This window comes from Lactuca sativa, chromosome 8 (assembly GCF_002870075.4).
Source record: "Lactuca sativa cultivar Salinas chromosome 8, Lsat_Salinas_v11, whole genome shotgun sequence".
Taxonomy (NCBI): Eukaryota; Viridiplantae; Streptophyta; class Magnoliopsida; order Asterales; family Asteraceae; genus Lactuca; species Lactuca sativa.
The window spans coordinates 298,491,897-298,506,059 of record NC_056630.2 but is presented as its reverse complement, the minus strand read 5'-3'; the positions used below and the strand labels follow the sequence as shown (position 1 = coordinate 298,506,059).

The window sequence follows — 14,163 nt, the reverse complement described above, 5'->3', positions numbered from 1 at the left end:
TAATCAACAGATATATCCCGGAAATCAGGAGGCTGCAATAAGTTAAACTCTGAGAAGAGTGGATGAGGAAATCAGATGTTCCGAGTTACGGAACCCTATACTCTGTAGATTTGATCTAGATTGAGAAATATCCGAAACGCTAGGAGAGTAGTTGCAAAAGATACTCGCCCTACTCATGCGCTTCGTCCACCCCGCTGCTGACGAGTAGTGCCTAGGAGACTCCGCCTCCTCATGTAGACGAAGTCACCGTTGCCCTGTAGACGATAGACTGCATTCTCCGAAGTGAATACTAGAATGCCAAGCACCACAGGATAACCCCCGCAGCCAAGAATACTTGAATAAGTGCGAAAGTAGGTTGCGTTAAAGCCTTATAACCCAGATCCCGAAGAGATTTTAGAATTGGCACCAGTCTAGGTGTTAGTCGATGGGTTATACAAGAGCACACACTTTCTGCAACTGGAGTAAACTGACACCTTAAAGAATAGGGAATGTCTTAGAGATTCATTGGACTACTAGGTGTTCCAAGAATACTATCTCACACAGAAATAGTAGAACCACCTACCGAGAAAGTCCAACACTTCAAAAAATCTCTAAGGACTGAGTTAGTCTGAAGCATAGATTGATATTCATGAAATAGCAAAGCAAGTAAGAGCATGATTATTTCCCGTTAGGAATCATATTGTGAAACAGTCAACTAGACGATGATGAAAAGTTTAAAAACTTTCTAAACACTCATCTGGTAAAAGCCTATCTTACCAACTATGAGAGTTTTCGTTAGAAATACCTCAAGAGTTAGAGTGCAGGTCCATGTTTGCACTAAATCAAGATAGATGTCCCGTAACCAATAGATGCCAGAGTGTAGCCAATACATCCGATGATCTAGAAAAACCTCCGAGGGCCAATCAGCGGGAAACACGAATTCGAGGATAACCTGAACCTTCTAAGAACCAACCCGGAAACCTACACCCTCAGTAAGAGAGAACTTTTACCACTTCAAAATGGCGATCATGCCAGTGATGATCTCACTATAGAAGTACATTATGTTCTAAGTACTGAAAAGCACTATCTTCCCAATAGCGTAGGACCATCCAAGATTCTTTACAAAAATTGGTCCAACCCTCGTCAGACCACGACTACTTTCGAAATTCCATAAGTTTCACCCTTAATCAATCCATATCCTAGAATTGAGAGAGTGCTTGCTCGATGTAACTCTCTAAATCTCACTTGTCTTGATAGAAATCATCAGGAACCCGAACTTCGTAGACGAACTTGTAGGAATCGCGAACCGAAAGAAACAAAATCCGCATCCCGTTAAGTGAAGGTTTGCTGGAACGCCAAGAAAAGGTCGGAGTTCACTGGGGAGTGCAAGGACCAACCGAATAGAAAGTACCCTCATCTTTCTACCCGATTGTTCATGCCACTTCCTTGCCTAAACCCTCATTTCGGGACGAAATTCCCTCTAACGGTGGGATGATGTGACAACCTGAAATTTATCCCGTCATTGTAACCCCTTCTTCCGTTAATAAAACTCATTCTTATAAACTTTTCCGTTAACATTTGGATGAGGTTATTTAAATTGAAAAGTTTTTAGTTTACGACCATCTCGAGTTACGCCCACTTAATCGGGTACAACCATAAGCGCCGTTTATCGTTGGTATCGGGAAGATTTCCTCTGGGCCACAGACTGAAACCCCTATATAAGGGTGAGTAAACCTCATTTAGACCCTTTCCACTCTCTCTCTACCCTCTCTCTCTACAAAGACGATTTCGATCCAAAAACACCTCTTTCGAGCTCCAAAATCGTAAGTAATCTATCCTAGCTTGTTGTTTAGCTTGTTATACATGCAAATTTGTGTTTAAAACATCCAAAAGTAGAAAAATCTTGTGCTTACAGCCCAAGAACACTCTTGGACCGCAAACACACATAAATGGGGTTTTGAAGCCCTAAAACCCTTCCAAATCACTCCTAGTGCTTAGCTATGACTTAGGGACTTGCATGTATGAGCTTACAAAATATTGTCATATGGAGAGTGAATACATGTATGACTTAGGGACTTCCAAAATATTGTCATATGGAGAGTAAACATGATTTTACGGCCCAAGAACATTCTTGGACCGTAAACCCCTCTTCATAGGTCGTAAACACCTTTTATGGTGTTAAATTGCTCATTAAACACCTCCTATGGCTTTGGCTAATGTCTAGAATCAACCACCATTGAAGTAGGGACCTTAAACATTAAAGAAATCATGACCATGAGAGATTACGGCTATAAACCCCCCAAGGATTGGTCCCTGGGCCGTAAACTCCCTTAAGGAGGTCAAATGATGCCCTAAATTCCTCGTATGGCTTGGAATAATGCATAGAACCTTGTATTCTTTCATATAAGACCTTAAATCATGAATTGAAGGCCCAAGTACGAGTGTACGGCCGTAAACTCTATGTTAACAGCCGTAAACTCCCTTAAATGGTTCATTTGAAATCTCAGCCACTTCCTATTCCCTAGAATTGAACCTAGCTTAATTCCCCAAGTGATATAAGACCTTTAAGGATCCAAGAAGACACCACCCATGAGTTTACAACCGTAAAATCATGGGGATATGGTCATCGGGCCGAAATCTCCCCAAAGAGTTTACTCTTGAAGAGTAAACTCCCTAACTAGGCCATACACCCCCTTATTGCAACCCAATAGCCTCCTAGCACTTGACCAAAGTGTTTTACCGCACATTAGGATGCTTATACGTGTTTAATTAGTGTTATAGTCACTAATTATATGTAAACATATGTCTTCATATGTTACTAGGTCATTAAGTTGTGTTCAAGTCTTTACTGGACACCGAGCACTCAACCGACACTTCCATCCGATCCACTCGTTACAAGTGAGTTCATACCCCTGAATTAACCTTTTAAATGTTTTTAAATGCTTTTATGCGGGGAATACTAGTTGAAACATGCTAGTTATCGTATCAATCATAGGTTATTAATAACCCGCATGTAAAAGCATTTGTTACACTTTCATCAGTTTTACCAAGTATATTACTTCAAATGGTTTTTCCAAAACGTTATTACTTATTTAGATCTTTCTCAAATTACCGTTTGTGCTATACATTTTCCTTCAAAACTTGTTACAACAGTGAGTTAAACAAAGGTTTTCTTTACTTAAACTGTTTTATAAAAATCATTTTTAATGTTGTTTATGAATGGTTTTTCAAAAGGTTTCCAAAGGTTTTTCAAAGCTGGTTTACAAAATGACATTAAGGCGTAAATTTCTTAAGTGTAAAGTTTTTCCAAAGGTTTTACCAAAGTTTTCTTCTATGTTGTTATTTCGTTAAATGCATGCCTATAGTTGTATAGTTATATAAATAATGTTTAAAGGACTTAGGAATGTTAGTTCGCCCTATTTTCTTTTCCTCGTTGGGATGTGGTCTGCTGGGTATCGGTTATTCATCCGAAGGTCGTTTGAACATTATTTATATATCATGTATACATGTATGGACATAAAAGCTCTCTCTCTCTCTCTCAGCCAATTCATTGCCTTGAGTAGTACGGGCATCCTTCTATTATTCATATTTCTGGAACCCTAGTAACTATTATAGGAATAATTAGGAGACTCTATCTCTCTCTATATATCTCTCTCTATCTCTCCCTCTATCTCTCCCCCTATCTCCCTCTCTTTTACTTTAGAATGTGACATACTATTTCCCTCTACGGCGCTTCATTGCGCTAATGCCATGTAACCAGAGTCTCCGGGAAGGAGGGAGAACATCATGTGTATAGATCTGTATGGGACTGACACTCCCACACCCAGACTACTAGCTACAGTCCTTGCCGGTAAGGCCCATTTGTGACATAATGCCACTACCTCTACGCATGACCTGGAGGGTCATCGGATACTCTATTGTCGATCAGCATGGTTACATACTAGTTCACATTCATGCTTTGTTTTAGACTTTGCTAGCTGTATCGTTCATTCGATACTGTCTGGAGTCTGTGCTTCCTTTTGTTAGACTGAGCCAGGCCTATCATTCATTCGATACTCTCCTGGAGTCTATGTTTTCTTTGTTTTAGTCAGCAATGTTACTGCTGAGGTATATATATTATTTTCCCCTAGTATTTTTACTTATGATCTTTTCGTTATTCCTTTAAATTCAATATAGTATTTTGGTAACGATAGTATTTTTGGCGAAAATTACTCTTTAAAACATAAATTTGTCGGGTCTTGGTAGAAGAATGCTTTTATTTAGAAAATATAGGATTTTCTGGAAAGAACGCTAATACACTGTAGATTCTAGATTACCGTCTTTCATAAAGTTGTTTTGAATAAAAATGTGGATTTATACAAATGACACTAAATACTTATGGACTCACCAGCATTATAAAAATGCTGATACTCGCTTTCAAATTTACTTGTATTCTCAGGTCATCGATAGACAGGTACATCCCGAGAGCTTTTGCGGAGACAACCTAGTACCGAGCTATATCTATATTATTTCTTGTATTACTTTGATGTTGTTATGAAATGTAACCTATGTAAAATTATCACTATTAATGCAATGGTTGTTGTACTTTGATTACTATACTGCATATGTTGTCATACTTGACATAACATCATTAACCCCAGAATGTTTCCGCTGTTCCGGTTTTGGGGTGTGATACCAAGTTCAGACCTTTACATGACTTTTGGGTGTTAGAAGGTAAGATCTATAAGTTAGAGAAATAGATCTATCCTCAGAAGGTCGTTTGAGCATTTCTGTGGAGAAAACTCATCGAGTCCATGGAAGGACTCGACGAGTCGGATCAGGTTGCTTCATGTTTCGTGATCAGAGGTAACCCGTCGAGTGAATGGCCAACTCACCGAGTCGAGTTAGGCCTTAGGGGGATTCAGAGAACACGCGTGGACTCGACGAGTCTGGTCAAAGTTGGGCCGGTGACTAGAGTTGAATTTTGTTGGCTTTTAGGGTTTGGTCAACATTTGGACATTTGGACCATTGGAGGGGTAAAATGGTCTTTTCTCCTTTTGAGAGATTATTCGAAGTGATTTGTACAGCTTCTTGAGGGCTAATATTAATTAGGAATAATTATGATGTGATAGGCAGGAGCTAGACCCGGGAGTAGAGATCACGATCCCGATTACGAGATTTTCATTCATTAGCTTACGAGGTGAGTCTTCTCACTATACTTACCTTGTGTGGTAAACCTTATGTGTGACCAGAGGGTCTTATGTGCATGGACTGTGTAATGAGATATCCTGCTATTTACTTGTGTTATGCTTTATGAGTATTATATTGTGATGCTGAGTTAAGGGACCGGAGGGTCCATATGAGTTGTGGGACCAAAGGGTCTCACTGAGACACATCGACCAGAGGGTCTAACTGAGTTATAGTCTTGAGTGGCTATTGTGTTGTGTTTGGTATTTTTGGGAACTCACTAAGCTTTTACGCTTACTGTGTTATGTGTTATGTGTTTCAGGTAGTTCCGAGGATCGTGGCAAGGCACCGACATGATTGTACACACCGACAGAGGATTGTTTTTATGATTCTGGAATTGTGTTTCCTTTTGTTGACATTTGAGAAATAAGTGTTTTGAGAATTATGATACAAATTTTATTGTGTTAAAACTGAAAATTTTGGTTGAAAAATTATGTTGTTATAGAAGTCTTGGTCATATGGCACGTCACACACTTGGTGAATATGTTGGTTACATCCCCCATCATCTTTGGCCAAAAGAAATGTTCACGGAGTACCTCCAATGTTTTTGCCACCTTGAAGTGCCCCGCCAAACCACCACCATATGCTTCTCGACTCAACAACTCCCTTATGGCATGTTTACGCACACAAAGACGATTGCCCTTAAATAAAAATACACTATGCACCATGTATTCCCCAATGGGACCACCTGCAAATTTTAAAAAGTTTTCTCCAAAATCTGGATTAGATGCATAATAATCCTTGAGGGTTTCAAATCCCAACAAACAATCATCAAAAGTAGCCAACAAATTGTATCGTTTAGACAACGCGTCAACCACCACGTTGTTTTTCCCATCTTTGTACTTTGATGAGAAATGGAATGATTGGAGAAATTCCAACCACTTAGCATTCCGTGTACTAAGTTTTTTTTTGCCCATTTATGTACTTTAAAGATTCATGGTCGGAATACTAAACAAAATGAGTAGCACGTAACAAATGACTCCAATGGTCAAAAGCATGTACAATTGCACAAAATTATTTTTCATACGTGTAATAATTCATCCTTGCACCTTTCAACTTTTCTGAAAAATAGGGTATGGGTCGCTTGCCTTGAATCAACACCGCACGAATGCCCACACCACTAGCATCACATTCTACTTCCGAAGGCTATGAAAAATCAGGAAGTACCAACACCAGGGCATTGCGCAACAACTCCTTTGCCTTTTCAAATGCCTATTGAGCCTCTTCCACCCATCCAAAGGCACCTTTTCTTAAACAAACCATAATAGGACTCGTAATAGTGCTGAAATCACGAATAAATCTCCTATAAAAAGAGGCAAGACAATTAAAAGATCTCACTTCAGAAATGTTGGTTGGAATTGGCAAAGATTTAATTGCTTCAATCTTAGACTCATCGACGAATACTCCATCCTTTGACACCACCTTGTCTACCAAAAACGAACATTTTTTGAGTTTCCCATAAAGCTTTTGTACCCTAAGGGTCTCAAAAATCTGTTCCAAGTGTTTCACATGCTTCTCTTTACTTTTACTATAGATCATAATATCATTTAAGTATACCACCACAAATCTGCCCAAAAACGGTTTTAACACCTCATTCATCAACCCCATAAATCTGCTAGGAGCATTGCTTAAGCAAAATGGCATAACAGTCCATTCATCAATCCATGCGTTGTTTTGAATGTCGTCTTCAATTTATCACCTTCTCTCATTCAGATATGATGATACCCATTCCTTAGATCAACTTTAGAAAACACAACAGCCCCATGTAATTCATCGATCATGTCATCAAGTCTAGGGATAGGAAACCTATATTTGATGTTGATGATGTTCATGGCTCAGCTATCAATACACATTCTCTAATATCCATCCTTCTTTGGCACTAAAAGAAAGGGAATGACACACGCGATTAAACTTTCACACACATAACCCATTTGCATGAGCTCTTTACTTTGTTGTTGTAATTCTCTAATTTCTTCCGGGTTGCAACAATAAGCTGCTTTGTTTGGTAAGGGGGCACCCGGAATGAGATCAATTTGATGTTCAATGCCACGAATGGAGGTAAACCTGGTGGGAGGTCCTTTGGAAAAACGTCTCCATACTTCACAAGTAAATCTCCCAAAGGACCATCTAGTTGCTCATTTTGATCAGCATTGCATCTCCTTTGGCCACCAACATGTACACCACTTCCCCGTGATCAAGGACTTGCTCTGCTTCCTCTTCATTAGCCAACACGGTAAAAGTTGGCCTTTTGCCTTGATTAGGACTCATGGATCCGACTGATGAGGACGTGGGCTTGATCACAATTTTTTTTTGCCATTATTCTTCAACTCATGTTCAATAGTCCTCCCCCTATGCACAACATCACGCTCAAATTGCCATGCCCCCTAACAATAAATGACATGCATCCATGGGGATGACATCATATAATACCCCGTCTTGATAAGATCCCATTGTAAGAGCAACTTTTACTTGTTCTGTTACTTTGACCTTATTTCCATCATCTAGCCAATGGAGTGCATAAGGCCTAGGGTGATTGGTAGTGATCAACCCTAATTTCGACACCATTTCACGTGAGGCCACGTTTGTACAACATCCACCATCAATAATAATACTACACCATTTGTCCTTGACTAAAAATTTGGTGTGAAATAATTGATCATGTTGATCACAATTAGATTGCACCACTTGTGTTTTTAGAGTTCTTATTACCAAGTTTGTGTCATACCTTGGTCCTTCATAACTTTTCTCCTCCTCTACCTTCTCTTCCTTCTATTCTTCATTAAAAATGCTATTCATCCATTCCTCTTCCAACAACTCATCACAGCATTTAAATGGATCCCTTAAGGTTACCACCCTTTTGTTTGGGCATGCATTTTGATAATGCCCAAACCCTTGGCATTTGAAACATCGTACCTTAGACAAGTTGGTCTCTTTGTGCGTATTCATGGGTTTTTCAACAACCGAGGCACTAGCCGCACCAATAAAACTAGAAGAAGATGGTTTCTTGGGGAATGATTCCGTTTTGGGCCAACTCTTGACTTTGGACGATTCAACACATGAGTTCCCATGCTTTGGTTTAGATTGGGCTTCCACCTTCGAACACAAGCAACAAAGTGTATCAATATCGGCATAGGGATACAACTCCACGATATTGAAGATGTTAAAATTCAGGCCACGAAGGAAACGTGACACATTTTTATCTTCTATCTCTTCTATATCGCCCATGAATGCCCACTTCTTAAATTCGTCTATACACTCTCCCACAGTCATTTTCCCTTGTTTTAGATCAACAATTTTTTTGTAGGTGGTAAGTCGATGGTTTAGAGGTACATATTTTTTTCCGTAATTTTCTTTTCAAGGATTCCCAATAAGAAATGTTATATTTACCTTCACGGGCTCTCTCGGCCTTAAGCCCTTCAAACCACAATGAGGCACCACTATTTAACTTCAGAATGGCATATTTGCAACACTTTTTGTCATCTAACTCCGTGAACTCGAAAAATATTTCGATCTTCCTTTCCCAATCCAAGTAACGTTCTGGATCTGTTACTCCAGAAAATTCAGGCAATTCAGCAACCTTGCATTCCTCCACACGAGGTGGTCCACGAACGGGCGACCTTTGATTTGCACCTTCCATTACATTTCTAATTGGTTCTCCTAGATTGTGAAGGAAATTAGGGTCTTCCCAATCCATCAGAATCGGGCTCTGATACCACTTATGATACAAGTTTGAGTGGCGCTTTATGAGATTACAAGTTAACATCAGCGGTTTTGACAAAGGATAAACAAAATAACTCTTTTAGGTTTTTTTGTGAGGGATATAACTTGAACACTAGGTAATAACGAAAATTAAGGGATAGTTGAACAACAATCTAGACCTATATACTGAGGTTCTATAAAACAATCAAGACCTATTGTCTGAATTCTAATCAAAATAAGGACAACATCCTTCAAATGATAAAGTTCGAGTGTAAGCAACAACTCAAGGGGTATGAATATGGACAAAGCGTGCCACATCACCTCCCATACCATTATTCTAGCCCCTTCACACTTATTCTAGCCCCTTCCAATTTCCGTCCATGTCACTATGCCAACAAAGTGTGCCACGTCAGCTCCCATACCATTCTGCCACGGAGATAATGTTAGTTCAACATTATTATTTTATTTTTCTACCAAGTCGGTATCATAAGTCTTGTTGGGCTCGCCTTATTTCTTCTGGCAGGAGCTGTGATTTTGCCTTGTTGAAATTGGGAAATTGGTCAGCTTGATCGAAGATAGTGGCAACTATATCAAACTTGCCCTTTATGAAACCAAAGACAAATTGTAGGACCATCTTTCTCTCTGATATTTGGTTTCCGACGTTAGCCAGCTGATCATCAAGGTTTTTGAAATGGGCACAATACTCTGTGAGAATGGTAAAGGTAGAGAGAAGAGTGTTGTTGAATTTTTCCTCAAGATAAACAACCCTAGTTGTCTTCTTATCTTAGAAGATTTCGTGGAGACGTGCCCATAGATTTAAAGCACAATGTTTCATGATTGTGTGTGCCAGGTCCGGTGAGATGGTGCTATATATCCATTGTTTTATGAGGGTGTCACAACGCTTCTAGACGGTGTCGTCAATGTCATTAGGTTGAGGTGTGTCTGAGTGAATGTGATCAAAGACGTTGTAGGCACATGTATGAAAGTGGAAAAAACTCAACCCATGACGCCTAGTGGTCATCGGTTTAATTTGTAATTAGAGGTACCGCATTCTTGATCTTGCTAACAGTGAATGCATGGAGAAATGTGGATTTCTCGGTTTCAGAAGTCTCATCGGGAGCAACCATGATGGTCAGAAGAAGAAAGAAGAAGAAGAAGTAGGATGGCGGAGGCTAGAGCTACGTTTCCAAGGGCTTTGATACCATAAAGTTTGGTATTGTTGTATATTTGATGCGTTCTCATTAAAAATTGGGAATATAAATACAATGTCATCCGTATAACTATAGAAATGATATACACAATATATTACATCAAAAAACACAAGAAAATATGGGCACTATATCGTCTAAGAAATTTGAAAATTGAAAAAAAAAACCCTCATTATAATTAAGCTTATAATGATTAGCAATGGAATGCACACCACGTACATTAGCGACTACAAAACATGTAGATGATTTCACAACAAGAAGGTCTTTAGATCTAATACAAATTTTATTTCTGCCTCAAGTTATAGTAGAAATAGGGCATGATTCATATTACCATGTCCCGATGCAAAAGTATTGTCTATAGATATGTAGGTTTCTTATCATCCCGATGAAACCCCTACCCATAGATATGAAACATTCTTGACAACAATATTATCATCATGAGCCTTTAAAAAACAAACAAAACAAAACCATATCCAAATACTCGATAGTTTTATGCCATGTAAACAAAAATATTTTCCCATATATCCCATAAATCAAATAGATATCACAAACCTCCATATATGGTGAGAAAATTTTAAGGTGAAATGAGCATGAAAACCTCTCCAACAATTCAAAACCACTCGTTCACCATTAACCTTTTTCTTGTTTCCAATATGATATTCCCACAATGATTCAACATTGTTACTATTACGTACCTCCACATATGAAACCCTCTGCCTAACATACAAAATAGAACAACCATATACTTAACATTTAATTAAAACAACGGAACAACATATAAAATAGAATAAGGATTAATCATATTATGTAAATGTCGATGACAATCCCATACTTACGACAAAGTGACTATATTTCATGAACCTCCTTATATGGTGTGAAATCTATAAGGTATATAATGCATGATAACAACAAAATCCATCTATTCTACTACCTCCATCAATTTTGCTATCAAATTTAGTACTGTATATGTTACATAATTGATTGTTAATTCTGTTCCTTTAAATTAAGGGTATTCTTCACTATTTGTTTGAAAAAAAAATACTAAAGAGGTAAAATGTAACACCCTATTTCTAGGAATTTGTAGAAGTAATACATGGTGTAGTGATCCTTAAAAAATAGTTGGTTGTATGATAATAACTCGTGTATATGTTAGTAAAAAATACTATAAAAACATGTATTGAGGAATTGATGATTTGGTATAAAAAAAATTTAGTCAATAACTGATGTGTGTGACTACGAAAGCATGGATTAATTGAGTAAATTAATTAATTTTTAATTTAGAAATTTATCAATGAAAATATAGAATGTGTAAGCAAAATAATCAACTAAAAGAGTGTGGGTGAGAAAGATATGCATATTTGAAGTTGGAGGATAAACTAGGATTTAGTTAATGAAAGTAAATTACCTATGTATGCATCTTAATGGAAACACACGATCGTGTAAGGTGATAGAAGTGCATATAATGTATTTAAATGGAGTACAATGCTATGTTGGGGTATGGTTGGTCAAAACATGACCATATTTTGAAAAAAAACAACCCGTGTAATGATGCCAAAGATATTTAATCTTGAGTTGAGGGTATGCCAGCCACAACTCTCTATAACTCTTAGAGCCTCTAGATACCTCAAAGAGTAAGGGAGAACTTCTATCGAGGCTCCTCAACAACATATAAAAGAAATTTAAGGTGACTTCGAGGATAATTCATAGGCTAATCCATATTTGCTAGAAACAAGGACAATTCCTCTAGTCTTCTGATGATTCTTGTCTCGAATTGCATTTTTGGTCTTGGAGTGTTGCACCGGGTTATGACAAATCCTGATTGCACTTTCTGAGTCGCAATATAGAGAGATCTTTTTCATATTGAGTCCATAGTCCCTGAGTTGGCTTTGGATCCAAATCACTTGAGATGTGCAGGAGGTGGCTGCAATGTACTCTGCTTCAGCTGTAGACAGAGAAACACATGTTTGTTTCTTAGATTGCCAGCTCACCAACTTCCCGTCGAGGAACTGACAGCCTCCTGTAGTGCTTTTCCGATCTAGAACACATCCTCCAAGGTCTGCATCTAAGTAGGCTTGAACAAAGAAACCCGAGTTTGAGGGATACAAGAGACCGAGAGAGGTCGTTCGCTTCAGATACCGGAATATGTTCTTCACTGCCAAATGTGTGGTTTACGCGGATTAGCTTGAAACCTGGCACAATAGCAAACTGAAAACATTATATCAGGCCTGCTAGCGGTGAGGTACACCAGAGAACCAATCATTTGGCGATAAAGTGTTATGTCGACTGCTGGTTTTTCCAAAGATGGTGTGAGCTTGGTACCGAACGCCATAGGCACTTTGACCTTTGAATCTCCCATCATGCAAAATTTGGCGAGAAGAGTCTTGGTATATGCTTCCTGGTTAATAAAGATGCCTTCGGGTCACTGTTTAATATTTAAACCAAGGAAAAAGTTAATCGGAACCATTGAGCTCATTTCAAATTTTGTCTCTATCAGCTTTCTGAATTCAGCTGTTAGGCTGGGATTCATTGAGCCAAAGATGATATCATCGACATAGATTTGAACGATCATTAGGTGGTTACCTTCATTTTCACAAAAGAAGGTTGGGTCAACCGAACCTTGTTTGAATTTAGACATCTTTAAAAATTTAGTAAGTGTTTCATACCATGCCCTAGGTGCTTGTTTCAGACCATAAACAACTTTATCCAAGATGTAGCAGTGATCTGGATGTTTTTCATTCACAAAGCCAGGAGGTTACTCCACGTACACAGTTTCTTCAAGTTCCCCATTCAGAAAAGCGCACTTCACATCCATTTGGTAGACCTCGAAATTCTTGTGTGTTACATAGGCGAGAAATATTCGAACGAATTCCATCCTTGCTACTGGAGCGAATGTCTCTTCGTAATCGATTCCTTCTTCCTGGCAGAAACCTTTCACCACTAGCCGAGCCTTATTCCGGATTACATTCCCCTCCTTGTCCATTTTGTTCCTGAACACCCACTTGATACCGACAACCAAGGCATCTTTTGGTGTTGGAATGAGTCTCCAGACATTATTTATTTCGAACACATTGAGTTCATCTTGCATTGCCTGAACCCAATCAGAATGATCAAGGGCAATATTGACGGTCTTCGGCTCAATTTTGGACACGAAAGAATTAAACATGCAGAACTCTACTTTGGAGAATAGGGAGGTTTGCTTTGCCTTCACTTGAGATCGGGTTAGGACTTTTTCAGATATATCACCCACTATCTGAGATACAGGATGATCTCTGGTCCATTTGGTGAGAGGAGGATAGATTGGATCATAGGATGGATCCAATTCAACATTGACCATTTCTTCCAACTCTGATTGAATATCATCATCATAGAGCATATCGGAATTCTCCCCCTCGACAGATGATGAGCTAAGAAATCTTTCTTCAACAGGGCTTTCAGGTTGATCCAGACTTTCGGTTGTTACTGGACTTTCGGGTGCAGAGGGGCTTTCGGGTGCAACAGGACTTTCGGGTGCGTCAAAAATTGTATTCTCCCCCTGAATATGAGAGTCCTGCTCATTTGAAGAGGATAGATTCTCCCCCTCGACCGAAGTACCGCTCTAGGGAGGTTCTTTTTGAACTGGTTCTTCCGCTCCCATTCGTTTGGCTGCATCTTCTACGATCTGCTTAAGGTGATCAATCTTATTGTCTGCTGTCGTGGCTTCAGAGTGAGCTCCTTTCTCAGGTTCATCAAATAGATCCATGAACTGGTCAAAGAGATTGGCGATAGAGGCTGTGACTTGACCTATTTTAGAGAAAATCTCTCCAATTGCTTCTCCAGTGGACTTCAACTTCTTGACGTAATTGTCATCGAACGTCACATAATAGGTTTCTTTAATTCTTTTTGAACGCTTATTCAAAACCCTGTAAGCCTTTGAAGTAAGAGAATATCCCAGAAAGATACCTTCATCAGCTTTGACATCAAACTTGTTGCGATGTTCGTTGGAGTTGAAGATGAAGCACCTGGAACCGAACACATGAAAGAACTTGACATTCGGCTTCTTTTCGTTAATAAT

At 38.9% G+C, this 14,163-nt stretch overlaps 1 protein-coding gene across 1 annotated transcript; it reads right to left on the bottom strand.

Moving 5' to 3' along the window:
• Positions 1 to 5,636: 5,636 nt before the first annotated feature.
• LOC111900994 (uncharacterized) lies at positions 5,637 to 6,122 on the bottom strand. The gene has a single exon (XM_023896862.1). The coding sequence runs from the start codon at positions 6,120 to 6,122 to the stop codon at positions 5,637 to 5,639; it is 486 nt and encodes a 161-aa protein (XP_023752630.1).
• Between the last annotated feature and the right edge of the window lie 8,041 nt (positions 6,123 to 14,163).